Source organism: Ochotona princeps, chromosome 1, assembly GCF_030435755.1.
Source record: "Ochotona princeps isolate mOchPri1 chromosome 1, mOchPri1.hap1, whole genome shotgun sequence".
NCBI lineage: Eukaryota > Metazoa > Chordata > Mammalia > Lagomorpha > Ochotonidae > Ochotona > Ochotona princeps.
The window spans coordinates 119,545,273-119,563,469 of NC_080832.1; the positions used below are offsets into that span (position 1 = coordinate 119,545,273).

General features: G+C 48.0%; 1 protein-coding gene across 7 annotated transcripts in view; it reads right to left on the reverse strand.

Annotated features, from left to right (window-relative positions):
- The window catches only part of CARMIL1 (capping protein regulator and myosin 1 linker 1), a 323,242-nt gene that overhangs the window by 8,285 nt on the left and 296,760 nt on the right, over positions 1 to 18,197 (reverse strand). For 5 of the 7 annotated variants that reach the window (XM_058667059.1, XM_058667053.1, XM_004593084.3 and 2 more), the window contains 5 exons: positions 16,873 to 16,985; positions 7,425 to 7,848; positions 4,859 to 4,940; positions 2,890 to 3,102; positions 1,125 to 1,265 (listed from right to left, as the gene is read on the reverse strand). In XM_058667059.1, the coding sequence (XP_058523042.1) occupies positions 1,125 to 1,265; positions 2,890 to 3,102; positions 4,859 to 4,940; positions 7,425 to 7,848; positions 16,873 to 16,985 (973 nt within the window). The remainder of the gene's footprint in view (positions 1 to 1,124; positions 1,266 to 2,889; positions 3,103 to 4,858; positions 4,941 to 7,424; positions 7,849 to 16,872; positions 16,986 to 18,197) is intronic. The other 2 variants (XM_058667065.1, XM_004593085.3) reach the window with 1 other exon arrangement.

Here is an 18,197-nt window from a genome sequence, read left to right on the forward strand (position 1 = left end):
TCAGGCCACTCTGACCCAGTCCACAATGGTGATTCCTCGGCACTCACTCTTCAGAGACTTGGGCTCCCACTACTCAGCCCTGTGATTATCTATTCCACGTGAAATGACCAGATACCAGAAACCTGCCCTGGCTTTAGCTTCTCCTCCTAATAGCAGTGCGTTATTAGTCTTTGCCAAAACCCCACCTCCATTTATCCTGTAGTCAAAAGGTGGGTGCAGTTTCTACCCATAAAACAAATCTGCAAAGGGAACGAGAAAGCAGGCAATGTCATTAGATGGCCAAGCCACAGACACAGAACTCAGTGACATCTCCTATACTCCTCCTATACTATACCTCCTGAACTCAACCCAAGTCTACTACCAATAAAGGAAAAGTAGGCCATTGTAGGAAGATGCCTGAGCTATGAGGGCAAAGAATTCTAAAGTAGCAAGCATCAAATGAAGCACGCAAGTCCAGGCCATAGTCGGGAGCCACCTCAATTCAGATGGTGACTTGGGTGACTCTAAAATGGAGGCCTGGAGACAGCTTTCATCTTACACTTTCAGGACTTGAATATCAACTGTGCATTAAAAGGAAAGGGGAAAGTGAGTGAGAGAAATGGCATTGAAGCAGAGGCCACCAAACCACATCCCATCTCTGATGATACCCGGCAGCCATTCAGTGCAACTCCCAGGAGAAAGCACTCCAGGGGACCATCTGCCTTGCTGGAGCGCAACAGTGCGATGATGTGCTAGTGGTGTCCATGCAGGCCCAGCACCTTTAATAACGGGCATGTATGATTCTCAGGCTAGAGACAAGACTGCCCAGTAGGATCTCTCTGGTTTGGGATTTATGGCCACCAGAGGTTGCTACTCTGAGAAACAATGACCTCTAAAAGTCTGTAGGTGGCACCAATAAGTCACGAACTCATGAGGAGCTGCAGACATGCTGCAAACAGGTTCTAGAGCGTCTCCTAATTACCTATTCATTCCTCATTAAGATTTAATGTTACCAATAATACTGGATCAACTTTCCAACCTAACAAACATCCCTGTTTCGAAAATATAATCCAAGAGATGTGGCTGAAGTCCCGAGTTAGAGTCCTTTCTTTGGGAGGAGCAGACACAGGGGAAAAGCTCCTTACCTTCCTGGGAAAATGTCCTGGGACTGGGCTGGGGGCTACTCTGGCCATCTCTCTCCTTGTCTGAAGGAACTTTTTTCAAGACAGGTGGAAGAAGAGCAACTTTAGGGGAGCTGGGGCCAGATGGAGAGTCTGGAATGTCCTCTATGGAGAGACAAACACACAAATCAAGCAAGTCCACAAACTGGAGTGCCCGATCAGTAACCAGGCACGCCTTTCAAAACAAATGAGTCAGTAAACAGCACACACAGAGAAAGCATTATAAAGCAGTTTGGACCAAAATCAGTTTTGTGTGTCTGCTCTGTGAAGTCACATCCACAGGAAAACAAAAAATCAAATGCTTAGAAAAGGTTAAAATCTGCACAGATGTGACTCAATCCTGCAGACACAGAATTTCAATGAGCTGATAACTGAACAGACTGCAAATGAATCCCATGCTATTCTTCCTCAAACGCAAAAGCTTCCTGATTGTCTTAAAACAGGCAATATTTATACGCCCCCTCCAAGGCTTACCTGATGTTGAAACCAGTAAAGTAGTCCCAATGTATGTGCATACACACAAACGGGCATGCCTGTAGCCAGTGCATGCGCCACACAACATGGTGAGATCACTCAGAATAATGGGGAAGCCCATGGACTTTAAGACATGAGTTTGGTGATCAGTGGATACACGAAGAGGTCAAATGACCCACCAGGCCAAGACACAAAACGGCAAAAGGACCACAATTCTCGTCTCCTAATTCCACTCTAGTTCTCAAGTGGGCATGTGCGCATGCATGATACTGCACACAAATGTTCTCCAGCCTCATACTTCCTACGTGAGTCTCCCACTTCCTTTAGCACATAAGCAGGTGATATGGGTTGAGCAGAACTTGACTCCTCAAACTCACACACACGGAAACCCCTAAAAGTTTTATGCTAATAGACTGATGCCAACACTTGATGAAGAGACTTATCTAATCATGACTTCTAATACGTGGACCTGGTGGGAGTCTAGGTTCCTGGGGCATGTCCTCAGAAGGCAGTTGTCACAGGAGGGCGTCCTCTGCTACGTGCGTGTGTGTGTGTGTGTGTGTATGCCCGCCTACCTCTCTATCTGCTCCACTCCTGCCAGCCTCCACCAGGTGCCAGATACTGGGCCACCTGATCCTGATCTGGGAACTTCCAAATTCTAAATCAAAACAAATCACTTCCTTTCCAGGAATCTCCTCCCAGGCACTTGACAAAAAACTAATACAGCAGAGACATGACAAGGCATCACGACCTGGATCATCTCTCAGAGCCATGGTGGAGAGGAAAATAGAGAGTATCTTTTCAGTTCTCAAGATCTATGAAGGCATCCGTTTGTTAGCATAGTTCTCGGTACACTAAGAAGTATGCAATAAATGGAAATAGTAAAAAAAAGGAAAAAAACAATGCTTCATGCAACACAATGTTGGGAATTCAGCTAATTTCATATAATGCAAGAGCAACTGGGGAGCCAAAATACAAACAGAATACAGATAATTTCTAAGAACTGTTTGCATACTTCAGATGACACACTTTGCTGATGCAAACGTCAGAAGCAAACCTCCTCTGAAACAGTTCATTGCTATAAATTTTTCCTCCATTATGTTCCATGCCTGAACTCTCCCTAGTCCTACTACGAACATACTCTGTGGACATCAAGAAAATCTTGTGTGCTCCTCCATTTGTGAAAAAGTAAACAGAATCAATGAGTCCCAAGAAACCTCCTGCAACGATGAGTTGCCTGAGCCGAGAGCCTTACCAGGCCGAGAGGAGCTCCTGGGTTTCTGCGGGATGGTGGGCCGTGCGGCCAGGCTGGGCTTGGGCGATTGCAGGAGGGGCTTAGGGCTCGTCGGTGTGCCTGACAGGCTGCGAGACCTCGGGCCCATCTCTGCCCTGGGCTCGGCTCGCGGGTTCCTTTCCGGTGTTCCCGAACCGAAGCGGTTTTCTGGAAGACCTGGGTGCAGTTTAGGCGCTAAAATGAAAATGGGTACAGAAAGCATATTTTCCCTTTAAAAACTAAAGATCATGCTAATACTCTGAAGCTGGAAGTCTGTTCGAACAGCCATCATAAGGCCCAGCATGGTAGCCTAGTGGCTAAAGTCCTCGCCTTGCATGTGCCAGGATCCAATATGGCTGCTAGTTCATGTCCTGGCTGCTTCACTTGCATCCAGCTCCTGCTTGCAGCCTGGGAAAACAGCGAAGGATGGGCCAAAGCCTTGAGACCCTGTGCCCGCAGGGGAGACCCAGAAGCAGCTCCTGGTTCCAGGTATCAGATCAGCTCAGCTCTGGCCGTTGTGGCTACTTGGGGAGTGAGCCAGTGAAGAGAAGATGTTTGTCTCTCCTTCTCTCTGTAAATCTGCCTTTCCAATAAAAAATTTAAAACCTTCTAAATAAATAATAGAATATTCATCATCACTTCTCATTGCACCTATTAGAAACATGGAATTCTAAGATCTTAGAATCAAAATGTGCTATAGAAGACTCACATTCTTTATAGAAAGCCAATCAACTAATTTGTCAGGGCATTTTTGACATCCTCTGACTATGCCAGAAATGGCCAATTTGGCTATTCCACAGTGTATGGCTCCATAGCCAGCTCTGAGGAGATGTACTGGTTTTTAAGAACTTCCCTAAAGTTACTGCTTTTTTTTTAAAAAAATCTTATATGAAAAGCAGGGAAACAGGCACAGTTCCCCATCTACTTGTTCACAGCTGGTGGGCCCAAGCTAAAGCCAGTAGCCAGCGGCTCCAGCCAAATCTTCACCCTGGGTGACAGAGACATAAATATTGGAGCTGTCACCTCCTGCCCCCAGGGTGTGCACGAGCAGGAAGCTGGAACTGGAAGCAGAGCTGGGACTCAAACCCAGGGACTGCGATATAGAATGCAAGCATCTTTCCCAGCATCTACAATGAGGCATCACACACTTGCCCAGAGCGGTGGTCCTTCAATGCCTTTGCTTCCTCCAATCCAGTCTCAGGCAAGGCTGTAACAAACTGCTCACCAGTACAGGCTAATTGCCCCTTTTCTGAAAAGCCTGAGACCAGAGGTGTCTTGCATCTCAAATTGTTTTTTTTCAAAATCTGGGTATACATAATTAGATAGACTGCAGTTGGGGTCCACACCTAGATACAAGATTCATTTATGCTTCACACACACCTTAGACATACAGCCTGCAGGCAATTTTATGCAGTGTTTGGCTGGAAACCCGTGAACATCCTAGAAGTGTTCAAAAAGGTTCAGACTTCGGAGAATTCCCGTTTTGCCCCAGGGATGCTTAACCTGTGGTCAGCTAGGGCTCTGGCTGTAGGCTCCAAGTGAGGAGAGCTGTACTGAAGGCTGCAAGCTCGTGGCTCATGAGAAGAGTTCTAGTCAGGCATCCCTCGGCCTACTTGAATCCATTCCACCTCTTTCATCAAACTTCTGGCAACATTAAGCTGGCTACATGTGACTCACTGTCCAACTCTTTCTGCATACGGATATGAAAACCAAGCACAGAGCTTCAAGCAGCAAAATGAGGGCCCTACACTCTGCACAAGTCACGTGAAGCTCCACCTCCCACAGGAGGTATCACTATTCTTTCATGACACCTAAAAAGTCAGAGGGACAGAGAACACTGCACTGCAGAGATGCAGACGCAGACACAGATGCGCGTGCTGTCAAGGAGGAAGAGTCTCCTCTCTCAAACACAGGGTCAGAGTATTCCCTAGGAGGCGACGGCAGTACTCACCGGCTCCGGCTCCATCCAACCGCTCTGTGCTGCTGAAGGCTGGACTGGAAGGCTCCTGGGAGAAGGCGTCGTTTCCAAGTTTCTGAAAAATTCAAGCACCATCCCCCGCAAAAGAGCAAGTTGGATTAGTCAAAAAGAAATGAAGCAGCTCATTTGTAGTCGATCAGCAGACAGTGACTGTGTTCGATGTCCCCTCCAGGGGTGGGGGATGACTGTGTACAGTCAAGAGTTCTGAGAACGCAGGTGTGTTTTGGGGGTCCTACTGCTGGTGGAATGGCTGAGGTGGGAGGCATTCACCCTACTTCCTGGTCAATGACCTCCACAGGGTCTGGAGCCACAGACGCTCCCCACCTCTCCAGGTGGTTCCCCACAATGCCATCTTCAAAGCAGTAGAAGCCTTTCTTGTGTCCATGTCCGACCTAGGAAATGAAGATCTTCCTGACACCACAGCAGGACCCTGGGACACAGATCTATCACTTGGATGAGCAGGAAGGCCTAGATGAATTTTTAAAATTTGAGCTTCCGATGCAAAAATGTACATACACTTAATGTTGAAGCAGATAAGAGGATTCAGCTCTGACTCCAGCAGGAAAGAAAGGTCGAGCAAGAGTGAGGTGTGTGGACACAAGACAGGAAAAAGGCCGCAGGATTCTATTGGCATTGGCTGGCAGCTGATCCATATCTATCTCCTGTTTGAAAAATCAAAGCTGGGTGGACAGCGCACCAGGAGGCCCGGGAAGCCCCAGGTCTCCTGTCTCCCTGCAGCCTGCACATCCCTGCTCATCATCAACTTTCTGATGAATACAAACTGCAAACACCTGCTGTCCTTGCCTAGTGTTCAACCATTTCTGGTGACACTGGAAGGATGACTGGGAACACAGGTGAGCTCTGACTCTCTGCAGGCAGCCGATGTGATGGAAGGGAACACATGTGGTCATTCACTACCTGTCACTGTCCTCTGTTTAAAAGTGACACATCCTCCCACTCACAGTTCCCTTTCCTTAAATACAAGTCCATGGTGTAACTCAGAAAACATGACCTTTATTTAATCCACAGCATACTCATTGCTGGGGCTCGGGTGGCTACATTATAAAGAGAATAGTTCTGGCACCTCAGGTGTACATATGCAAACTAATTTTTGGCAAACTTTTTTTTTATTATTCTGGTATTTAGTATTCTAATGGGGCACTGCAAGTGCTGAATTTTAGTGGTTGCTTCAACCTGGCACTAGATGGCGCTAAGAGATCATGCACAAAGCCTTGACCAAATAACTGCTACACCATAAGAATTTTAGCAGTTTTGACACATTAATACATCACGAAGTTCACAGAAACGCTCACTCTGAAACTTCTCATCTTCCCATCAAAAAAGCAGGTGCCCATCACTGCCAGATACTGATTTAAAAAAGAGCTCACAGTGAAACAGAAACGTTCATTGTTACAATTTGCAAAAAGAATCAAAATGTAAACAATGCCTTGGGTGCCTTCCTAATCCACGATTTGGGTGCAGTGTTTATTTGGAATTCTGGCCGGGAGAGGTGGCACCAGGCCTCCCTTGTTGAATGAGCCGGATGTGGTTCCCCAGCCCCACCCCAGCTTCTGCAAGCAATCAGGCAAGATTAACCAGGGGCTGCAGCTGGGGATTTGGTAAATAACATGAGTGCTAGGAGGAAACTCCCACCACTACAAAATCAGGTGGGCTGTAGGATATAAGCAAATGCTCCCCGTTGTCTAGAAGTAATATAAAAGAGCCCTTTATACCCCATGTGTGCTTTACTATGTACTTTGAAAATCCAGAGTGGACTGCAGCAAACTCTTACTCTGACACTTCAAATAAAAAGTGCAATTTTTCCCTTCCAAGGGAGAAGGCAGCTTTGCACCAGCATCATGGGTGGCAAATGCCTAGCGACTGCAACCTGAGTTACACGCGGGTGTACTTATCTTAATGACCATAATAAGGACATAATCCTGCAAGTACGCAAAGGAGGAAATGGGCAAAAAAAAAAAAAAAAAAAAAGATATTTTTAAAGGAAGATCAAGAATAAACAACACTTGATGTAAGATTTGGGGACTGAGCCAGGTTTAGCTACGAAGTTTGTCCAAGTTAGAGATGCTCAAAGTCATTCAGTTCTAGCAGAATCGTCTGACTTGTTTTTTGATCTTTCAAGCTGGAGTTTGGTAAGGGACTTTTTACTTTAGATTGGAAAAGGCAGTAAATTATGAACTAACTGGAAAACCGAGTGTCTTCACATACTTAAAACCTGCTTCTGCATCCTCCCGACCCACGCTGAGCTCTGCACCTGGATTCACCCGCCTCAGTCTCCCCCAGCTTGCTGGGCCCACTAGCACACAGCAAGCACCCAGGCCGGTGGCATTGGGCAAGCTGACCCACCTTCAAAGGGCCAGGCATGCCTCCACTGTCGGGGCTCCAGGCTGTTCTCTGAGAATTTTTTTATTAGCCCATGTTTTTTCTTGTTGCTGTTTTAAACTTTTTCCCACCCACTGAGACCACGTGGGACCACAGCAGAAACCAGGACAAGCCAGCCGGCAGTCAGGGGACTACCTACCTTCGCCGAGGCGGCTCTCCTCTCCTGCTTGGCTTTCATCTCGGCCAGCAGCCCGCTGCCCATCACCTGCACGCCGTACCTCCGCCCGCCCTGCGGGCTGCTCCTGCTGTCGCTGCGCTCCGCCCTTGCTGTTTCTTCCCCTTGACCTTCTTCCAGGGAATCCGGGGTCTTGATCTCTTCCGTCCGCTCTGGAGTGCCGTTGTGCTCCGCCGCCCTGACGTCCTTCCGTGTGATGTCCACGGCCGCACTTCGACCTGCCCCCTTGGGGGAGGAGGGCTCTTCCGCCATTAGCATGGTAGGAGGCCTTTCGGGTTTGGACCGGGATTTGATTAAGTTGAGAAAGCCACTTTTTCGAGAATCTCGCTTCTTCTTTTCATCGCCTTCACCAAGCTCATGGGACTCAGATCCTCTGCTCGACCATTTCCTGTGTTATGAATAGAGACACGGGTTCTGTTGGTTCAACTGTAAATGCCTCGTCAAAATATAAATAGGGAGGCTGCAGCATAGATAACCACTACTTTGGGGGAGCAGCATTACCACACAGTGGGTTATTCCACTCCCCCTATCAGAGCCCCAGTTTGAGTCCTACTGCTCTACTTCCAATCCAGCTCCTTGCTCACACACCTGGGAAAACAGGGAAAGGTGGCCCAGGTGGGTGCTTGGACCCAGAACACTCCCATGGGAGATCCGGACTCCTGGTTTCAGCGTGGGCCAACCCTAATAACAAACAGCTATTTGGGAAATGAACCAGGAGATGGAAGATCAATCTTACTTTCTTAACACAAAACACATTTTGAAAAGTTGATTTGAAGTTGTCACCACCTGTGACACCTGCATCGCGTATCCAAGTCTCTAGGTTCAAGTCCAGCTCTGCTTCCAATTCCAGCTTCCTGCTAATGCACTTCCTGGGATCCAGGCAGCAGTGATGGCTAAAGTACTTAGCATGCTGCTACCTAAAAGCAGAATCAAACGGAGTTCTGCGGGGTTGGTTTCACTTGGCTACGTTCCAGCTATTTCAGGCATGTTGGAAGTGAAGCAGGACACTTCCCTCCCTGGCTATCTCTGCCTTCCAGGGAGGGGGGACATCTGAGTCCCTGCCCTTGGTAAACAGCAGTGTGAAATATTCTTCTCTTAACCACCTGGAACAATCTGAAGGTGCTAGTTGTGGGACCGAGAATGAGGGAGAGGTTCCTATGTTTAAATGTGCAAGAAATTCCAACACAGCTGCTTTCCTTTGAGACCTCTGGGGGTGACTGTCTTATTTCATTTGGAAGAGCCCTTATGAATCCTTGCATAATTCTTGCGGAACTCTTAGGTAATTCTTAGCTAATTTTCACTGCCCCATCTAACAAGGATTTGGATTCTTAAAGAGAACCACTCAAAGAGTCAACAAAATGAAAAAAGGTCTGGTAGTTTTCAGAAACGGAATATTCTGAAACTAGGGGTGTGGGGAGCGGGTTGCTGAAGAAAGCCCCGCGGAGAGACGAGAGCTGGTCTTGCCAGCAGGTGGGGCAAATTTGCCTCCTCTCCAGGGCCTGGCCAATCAGGTAGCACCCAGTGGACCCAAGGGAAAAAAGGATATATAAGCAGCCCGTTTTAGGCGGGACAGAGAGAGAGCTATAGGGAGCTACAGAGGATGGACGGACGGACGGGACAGACGACGACGACGATGACGACGACGACGAAGAAAGACTGGTTGGAAGTAAAGTGGCTCTTGAAACAGAGCCTGGAGTGTCGGGTGATTTCTTCCGCGGGTACGGGAACCCTGGGGGACCCCGATATAGGGGCACGGAAGGGGAGATGGAGTGAAATATGCTAAGGGGTAGGCATCACACACAACCCTCATTAGAGGCTAGCAGACTGAATGTCCACTAAAATCACAGAAAGGGAGTAAAAGCACCCCGAATCCCATGCTTCCTAGCTAATGATCATGGGAAAGTAGCAGAAGATGGCCCAAGTGCTTGGGCATCTGTACCCTCATGGCAGCCCCAGCTGGAGTTTCTGGCTCATGGACTCAGTTCAGATCAGTCCTGGTCATTGTGGCCATTTGGGAAGTAAAATAGCAGGTAGGAGACTCTCTTTCCTTCTGTTTTTCTTTCTCTCCCTACTTTTTTTATTGTTTTTTATTTTATTTTACTTTTATTGGAAAGGTAGATACAGAAAGGAGGAGAGACAGAGAGGAAGATCTTCGGACCGCTGCTTTACTCCCTAAGCAGCCACAAAGGCCGGAGCTAAGCCGATCCGAAACCAGGAGCCAGGAGCCTTTTCTGGGTCTCCAAAGTAGGTGCAGGGTCTCGAGGCGTTGGGTCATCCTTGACTGCTCTCCCAGGCCACAAGCAAGGGAGCTGGATGGGATGGGAGCTGATGGGATTAGAACCAGTGCCCATATGGGATCCTGGCATGAGCAAGGTGAGAATTTTAGCCACTACCACGCTGGGGCCTCCCTGCTTTTTAAATAAAATATTTTTTATTTGCGGGGTGGTATCATATCTTATAGGGGAGAAAACACAAAAACAAAACTTGGACGCCCAATAGCTATAAATGAAAACCGACTCAGTGGGTGTGAGAAAACTGAACTTAAGCAGGAGACCAGGAACCAAGTTACTAGTGAGAAATGTGCCCAGGAAAATAACACTTACAACACATGAACAAACTGAGAGATTTATGCCTTTCCTGGAGAATCAGGGAAAAAGACAGCAAGAGGAATGACAAACAGCCAGGCAAGGGACAGCCAAGCAAGGGACAATGAGAACAATGATCAACTCCAGCAAAAATTAAGCACGATATAGGAAAGGAAATGTCACCATGACACACAATTTAACAGCCGGGAACATGTGTAGCAAGGTAAAGAAAGTAACACTAGGGGCCTCAGGATGGGGTGTCTCATGCCTGGATCCCACACACCAGCCACCATGTGCACGTGATGAGCTGTCCCCGGGCCTGCCTGGGCTCTGCGGGCTGCTCCCTTTGGGGTGAGTACATCGAGGGGGAAAGTCTCTGTAACTGGGTAGGTCCGGGGCCCACCCACCACCTTCACTGGGCAGTGAATGGGATTGAGGAGGGGCGTGACCTTGGGCCAGGGGTTTAAACTTCCAGCACCTTCCCAGCTACTGGTGGGCCTCAGGACAGGGTGTCTCATGCCTGGATCCCACATGCCAGCCACCATGTGCACATGGTGAGCTGTCCCCGGGCAGCCAGTGCACCATTTGGCGCCAGGCTCTGCCTGCTGACTGCCCGGACAGGGAGCAGTGGGGTTTTGGTTCTTTGAATCGCTGCTTAGGTAGTTCCAGGTTGAACTCACAGTGCTTCTGGGATGTGAGTCAATCCTAAAGATTGCCAATGACAGTAACTCTTCTTTTGAAGAACCTGTAATCACTGAACAATGCTGAGCACCAAACACCAGTTCATGCAAAAGCTAAGGCTCGGGGCAGGTCCAGTGGGATATCCTATTACCTGACATGATGATGGATCAGCAGACGGGTCACATTAGGCAGGGCCATGACATTAACTAGCACTGAAGAACCATTCCAGGGGTAGATTCGGTGGGGGATGTGTGAGCCACAACCTGTGGAAATTCTAGCCCCACTGGTTAGCTCAAGAGTTTGGGTGGTGATGGACTAAGCTAGGTGTGACCAAGGAGCTTGCCATCAATCACAGGTAAAGGAACCGATAACAGTCTGGACTGGTCAAGGCAGCAGCACCCGAATCTGCATCCTGAATAGGGTGTGGGGTGGGCTGGGATGCAACATTCACCAGCTCATACAAGGCCAAATGGAGGCCAGACTGAGCCGGGCACTGGTAAAACCCAATGGCATGTATGAGAACTGGGTCTGGGAGTGGATCAAGTGGAGGAACTTGGGAAACGCCCCTGGTGAGTCATAGCTCCCACTAGTGAACATGTGGTCCAGACCTAGGGGTCAGACAAGCTGGGCTCCAACAGCTGGCTAATGTGTGAATTGGTAATGGAACAGGGTGGACCGAGCAGGACTGAGCAAACCTTAGCTCACAAGGAAAACTAGAAACCAGCATGGAGCACAGGTCATGCCAAGCTAGGCTCTTAAACCTACTGGTCTGCATGAGCCAGGGGCACTAAGCCACAGTGTCTAAGGCAGAGGACGGGACAGGTGAGGGGCTGAGCTAAGCTGAGTCAGAGCAACCACTGGCATGCGTGCGTGATCTATGGCTGGGAACAGGCCCAGTTGGGGAGCTAAGGGACACCTTAGCTGGGTTGAGGTTCCCACCAATGGGCGCGTGGGCTGGAATGGGGGCTGCATTCTGATCAGGATACAGTTGTAGTCTCCCTTGGCACAAGTGTGGACTGGGACTGGATGCACCAGACCGGGTCAGACCCCAACACCATCTGGTGTCCTGGAGCACCAGGGTAGATGTGGGACGGACTAGGCTAGGTCTCAAACCCAACTGAGCCACATGTGAGCTGTATGTGGGTATGGATGAGCCATAGCTGGGCTGAAACATCCAACAGAAAGAGCCAGACTGGGTTGAAGGCCAGTCAGGAAAAGCCACTGTTCCTGCTAGAACAGGAGGTGGACTGAGTAGGGCTGGCTCATGGACCCATTGGTATGCGCAAAATCTGGCACTTGGAGGGGTTCTGATGGAGGAACCTGGGCAACTCCTCTGGCAGGACACAGATCCTGCAGGTAAGCGCAAGAAGCATGATAGGAAACAGCCCAGAATAGGCCATGGAAAGTTTCCCACTGGCATACATTAGCATTGGGTCGGGGGCAGACCAGGCTGAATCAGTTCACGTCATCCAGTGGCAAATCTGAGCACCAGAACAGAGTGTGGGTCGAGCCAGGTTTGGTCGCGACAAAAACCAGTGCACAATACGGAATGTCAAGGTGAGGTTGCCTGTACTTGATGTAACCACAGCACCCAACCAGTACATGCATGAGAACCAGGAAGGGAGGGGGCAGAGCCGGCAGCAGGAGTATGGGGGGTTCTCTTGCCGGACAGCTACTCCCACTGGAGAGTGTGAGCTGAGATGGGGGCAGACCAGACTAAGCAGGGCTACAACACCTGTGGGCCTCATGTGGACTAGATCAGGGAAAAGCCAGGCTGGGCTGATTGTTCCCACTGGTGCAAACAAAAATTAGAGTGGGTGAGGGTTGTTTGGGCTTAGCTGCAGCATCAGCTGGCAGAAGCTGGCACTGGGGTCTAATTCTGTCAAGTCAAACCGCAGAACCACCTGGAGAGTGCATAATCCGGGAGTGAGAGCAACCTGGGAGGGAAATAGTGGGCTCCTCCCTCTTGGCTACCACTCTCATGGGAGGGCATGAAAACTAGGACGGGGGGCGGGCTGGGGTGGCTAGACAGAGAGACACGCAACAAAAGCCATGAGGGCTGGATAGTTGAGCTGGTTAGATAGAACTAAGCTTCGGGCCCGGCGGCATGGCCTAGTGGCTAAAGTCCTCGCCTTGAACACGCTAGGATCCCATACGGGCTACTGTTCTGGTCCCGACAGCTCCACTTCCCATCCAGCTACCTGCTTGTGGCCTGGGAAAGCAGTTGAGGACGGCCCAATGCATTGGGACACTGCACCCGCATGGGAGACCCGGAGAGGTTCCAGGTTCCAGGTTCCCGGCTTTGGATCGGCGCGCATCGGCCTGTTGCGGCTCACTTGGGGAGTGAATCATCGGACAGAAGATCTTCCTCTCTGTCTCTCCTCCTCTCTGTATATCTGGCTATAATAAAAAATAATAAATCTTCAAAAAAAAACTAGGCTTCAATACCCATCGACATGTACGAGAGCCAAATGGGATGTGGGTCAGACTGGACTAGTCTGTTGCACATACTGGCAAACCAGGGTAGGGGGCAGGCCTTGTGGTGGTTATTGTGGGTCGCTCTGACTAGGCTGCAGCTCCCACTGGTTTTCGTGAAGGCCGAGTGTGTGCTGGGCAGAACCAGGCTGGCTGCAACACCCACTGGTTCCAGTGGAAGTCAAGGCTGAAAACAGAACCAACCCAGCAATTCAACCACCAGCTGATTGGGGCGATGGACTGTGCCGGACCCTGTGCTTGCTAGAACATACAAGAATCTGGTCTGGGAATACCTCACACAAAGTTTCTTTGGGGATCTCCCCACTCAAAATGCCAGATTCAGAACCCTAACCAAGAAAAGACAGAAGAAAGAACAAGTCAATCAACCACCTCAGCTACATGTTGGCAGCAAAATACTGGGCAAATGGAGACTCTATGATGGACTATGTCAATCAGTGGATCCTTCAACGATCTCATCGTGCTTGGAGTGCCGAGATGGGCAGTAATTCATAACTGGTGAACTATCAAAATCACTTGAGCAAGTATCTCAGAGCATGCCCCACATCCGGGACTTGGGGTGGGTCGGAAACTGAGTGGGGCTTCTCCCTCAATATCCCCCTTTACCTCAGATACATGAAGGAAGCAATATGGAAATAATAATCTTACCTCTTTTCCCTATAGCCCTTGAACTTTTTTTCCTAATTAACTATGTAAAGATTGTAATATAATAAAAAATCAAATTACAAAAAAAAACAAACAAAAAAAGAAAAAGAAGCACAACAAAGCTGCAAAATACTAAACTATTGTAAAATATATACCCACTTCTCACCAAAAAAAAAAAAAGAAAGAAAGAAAGAAAGAAAGAAACACTATTGCTCCCCCTAACTACTGGGATGACCTTAAAGATGAGTAAGGAAAACTGTGTGTGTGTGTGTCTGCATGCATTCAGCAGGAACAAGACATAGGAACTATATTATCATCTATAGTTAAGAAGTCAATAGTTACTACTACCAAGACCTTTTTTAAAAAAAAGATTAAAGAAGCATATAACTAGGAAAATGCAAGCAAAACAAGCACCTAAAGGGATTAGGAAGTGGAAATGAAACAGGAATTCTACTTCTAGAAGCCATGTAGAACATTTTACATGTTCAACCAGAAACCTACACAACTTTGATTTTCAAAGTTTCCTTGTACCACTCTTCGTGATTTTTCCTGCTTCCTAGCCCTTTACAGATCAAATGACCCACAATCTTTCCATAATACAATTAAATAAACTGTCACAGTGTTTAGTAGATTCCATCCTTATGTGATAAAAATCAAGGTACCTGGGCCCAGCTGCATGGCCTAGCAGCTACAGTCCTCACCTTGAACGCGCCCGGGATCCCATATGGGCACCGGCTCTAATCCCGACAGCTCCATTTCCCATCCAGCTCCCTGCTTGTGGCCTGGGAAAGCAGTCGAGGACAGCCCAGAGTATTGGGACACTGCACCCATGTGGGAGACCTGGAAGAAGCTCCAGGCTCCTGGCTTTGGATGGGCACAGCACTGGCTGTTGCGCTCATTTGGGGAGTGAATCATCGGATGGAGGATCTTCCTTTCAGTCTCTCCTCCTCTCTGTATATCTGACTTTGTAATGAAAATAAAAATAAATCTTTTTTTAAAAAATCAAGGTACCTGTCTTTGTGTGCACACTGGAATGCACAGTATCTTTGCAGAACATGGATTTTACACCTTATAAAATTTACACAACTGACACTGAGAGCCTAATAAAGAAGAAAGGAGCACCCATGGGAGCAGAAATCATAGTACAGCAGGTGCAACAATATCCACATCAAATGCTCACGACTCCTCACTAACTATAAACAAGAACTGACAACAGTATCAGTAGTTCACATGAAAATGAGTTAAAATTGTCTTGATTCATTCAGCCATCAAGGAAGTCAGATGACTATTCTGGGTGTGTCAGACAGGGAAGGTACAAAGAAAAGTAAGACCCACAGGAGCACTTCCTGGGCCCTCAGGCATTCCACTCCAAAAATAAGACATCAAAGCACACAATCAGAAGGGGCTTTCCATTTTTGCTCTGACGATGCTGGCATAACCTAAATCTTTTCCACTGGAAATACATCCATCTATTCCTTTGACTGTAAAAAAAAATTAAAAACTACACAAGCTTTCAAAGCAGTCTGTGTGCCCTAACAGATGTGTGCAGAAGATTTTAAAAAAGTATTAAGTTAGCAGTGGAGAAACAGCAATTAATTGGGAGGGGAAACGTGCAGTGCTGGGGAAGCATGGAAGGATGAATGGCATTTGGGTTGGTTTCTGAAAGATAAGAGAACAGAACTGTGTAAAGTGTGGTACGCTGAGACTACAGTCAAAGAAGACAAGTAATTGAGTCCTGAAGCTTACTGGGCTCTGTAAGTTATACTGTTATGGATATAAAATGGAAATCACTCCCAGGTCGCCATCCTGCTGTGGAAATTCAAGGCACATCAATCTAAGGAGCAGCCTCTTCCTTCCCCACCTGCCGTCAGCTTGTCAACAGGGTTTAGATTCATCCTTGCATTTGATATTGCAAGGTGAAGCACACTTTAGACATGCAAATCCCTGTTAAGAGTGTATTTGGGGATGGATCTGTATTTAAATGAGGATTAAATAACTCAGTTCAAATCACACTCAAGGACTGGGGTATTGAAGTTATACAGCTGTTAGCTTAAGGACCACTCAATTCCCTTCTGAGGAAACTCCATTTTGGGATGAAGAAAACTCTACTGAGAACCCCAAAGCCCCTTGAGCTACTCCACTGACATTCTGACAATGTCAAGTCAGGCTATTTTGCAATGGCTTGGGTTCCTTGTGCCATCCGTCAATACCCTCCAAGTATATCAAATTGAAGACAAGGAGAATTTGCAAGTAATTTCAGCATATTCAAAGCTTAATGTCCAGTAATGCAGTCAGCCAGATGACTGTGATAAGAGTTCTTAAAAAAATTCCCAGGGGTGGCATATTTTGTGATTTGGCTTACAACAGTAGAGTACTTCTCAAACTTGAACTTACATTGGCATAATTTGCAGGGCTTATTAAAACAGAGCTGCTGGATCTTACCTCCAGGGTCTTTGATTTGGTAGTCTTTGGGTAGGGGGAATGAAAAATTAGATCTCTAACAAGTTCTGGATACCACAGCTGTTGATGGCCTAGGAACACATCTTATAAATCATCAGAACAGTAAATCCACTAAAAATGTGATTACGTATACTGTTTAATAGTAACTGTTAAAAATGTATATGGTAAAGGTGAGCTCTGTGGCATAACAGTTCACGCTGCAGCCCGCAGTGCCAGCATCCCATATGAGGCAGTGCTTCCAGAGCTGGCTGATCCACTTCAGAAACTGCTCCGTGCTACTGTGCCTAGGAAAGCAACAGAAAATGGCCCAGCTACATGGGGGCTTGCACCCAAGTGTGAGACTCAGATGAAGCTGTTGGCTCCTAGCTTTTGGCCTGGCCCAACAATGGGTATTGCCAGCCATCAGGGGAGTGAACCAGCAGGTGAAGAGGTGTCTCTCTCCCTTTCTATCTGCAATGCTGTCTTTCAGATAAATAGATAAATCCTTGAAAAAGAGAAATGTAAATGCAAATTAAATGGTGCTGTTAGTCAAACGACAGTGAACTCACTTGGAATCCATTTTGGTCACCTTCTTGGTGAAAAACTCATCTACACCTTCATCGACTCTCCCCATAAGACCGTTCTGTTCACCATCCTGGGGGACCACACTGGCAGCACAGACCTGTGGACAAACAGGTGCAACATTAACACACATTCAGCTGAAGTCAGTGACCCAGTGTGTGGTGATGAGAGCCACTAGAGGAACGAGACTCCAGAGCAGGTCTCCACGGGATCTCCCTGCACGCAGCTACAACACCACAGGAAGAGACCATGCCAGCATGCAGGAGGAGCCAGGGCCTGAAGGGATCATGTCAATCAGGGCATGAGAAGCACTGTGAGGTTGGCTACTCCAAAGGCAGAGAATGGCATCATGGGAAAGCGGAATGCATGGAGAAATGAAACACATTAAGGTCTTAGAGTTGTAACTCCTGTAGCCATGTGCATGAGATGATCTGCTACGGATAACATGGGGCAAATGCCAATGATGGCCTCCTCCAGGGAAATGCCAAACTCCCTGCTCTTTCCTTTCTTGCTGGCTGGGATGGCCCTGAGTTCCAGCCACGAATACTGATCAATCTAAGCTATGCCTTGTAATTCCATCCTCTTGCTCCTGACCAGCAGGCATGGGAATGGGTTATAAACCTGCTCACAGTCACACCAAGGGAGCTGTGCAGAGGGGCATATGAGGAGATTTCTCCAGGTGGGCAGTGTGTGTGTGTGGGGGGGTTGTGTCTTCAAAGGTCACACGTACACAGTGACAAAGCAGAGTGGGACAAAGTGCCAGGGTGCTCGCTCTGTGTTGCTGAAATGTAAACCAGTCCTGATGGTTAGTGAGGAAAATGAGTGTTTCTTATGGTTTCAAGTCAATTTCACTTGTCTTTCAGTTGCCAGTGGAACATGTGCCAACTGCTACAACTAGCCTTGAATCTTGCACTGAAAAATAAAGAACTGACTGTGGAGGGGAGGGGACCACCGAAGCAGCAGCACACTCCAGCAGGGCATGTGGCTCTGGGCCAGCATGGGGGATGGAGTACAGAGGCGGCGGACTGGCAGCAGAGATAGTTGGCCAGGAGCTCAACTCAGAGAATGCTACGGTAAATCACCCTCAGTGGAGGCGACCAGGAACTGCTGAGCCTTTGAGGTGAGAATGGAAAGCACAGGGTTAGCCCAGGGGAAGCATAAAGATTCCAGGCTGGCTGAATGACACACATCTCCGGGGTCCACAGTACAACGATCCTCACTGGCAAAGAAAATAACAATCCTTTTCTCTTTGGGAAAGTGAGGTGCCATGGGGATCCAGGAGCAGCCATCTAGCACGCAATGAGTAAGTAAC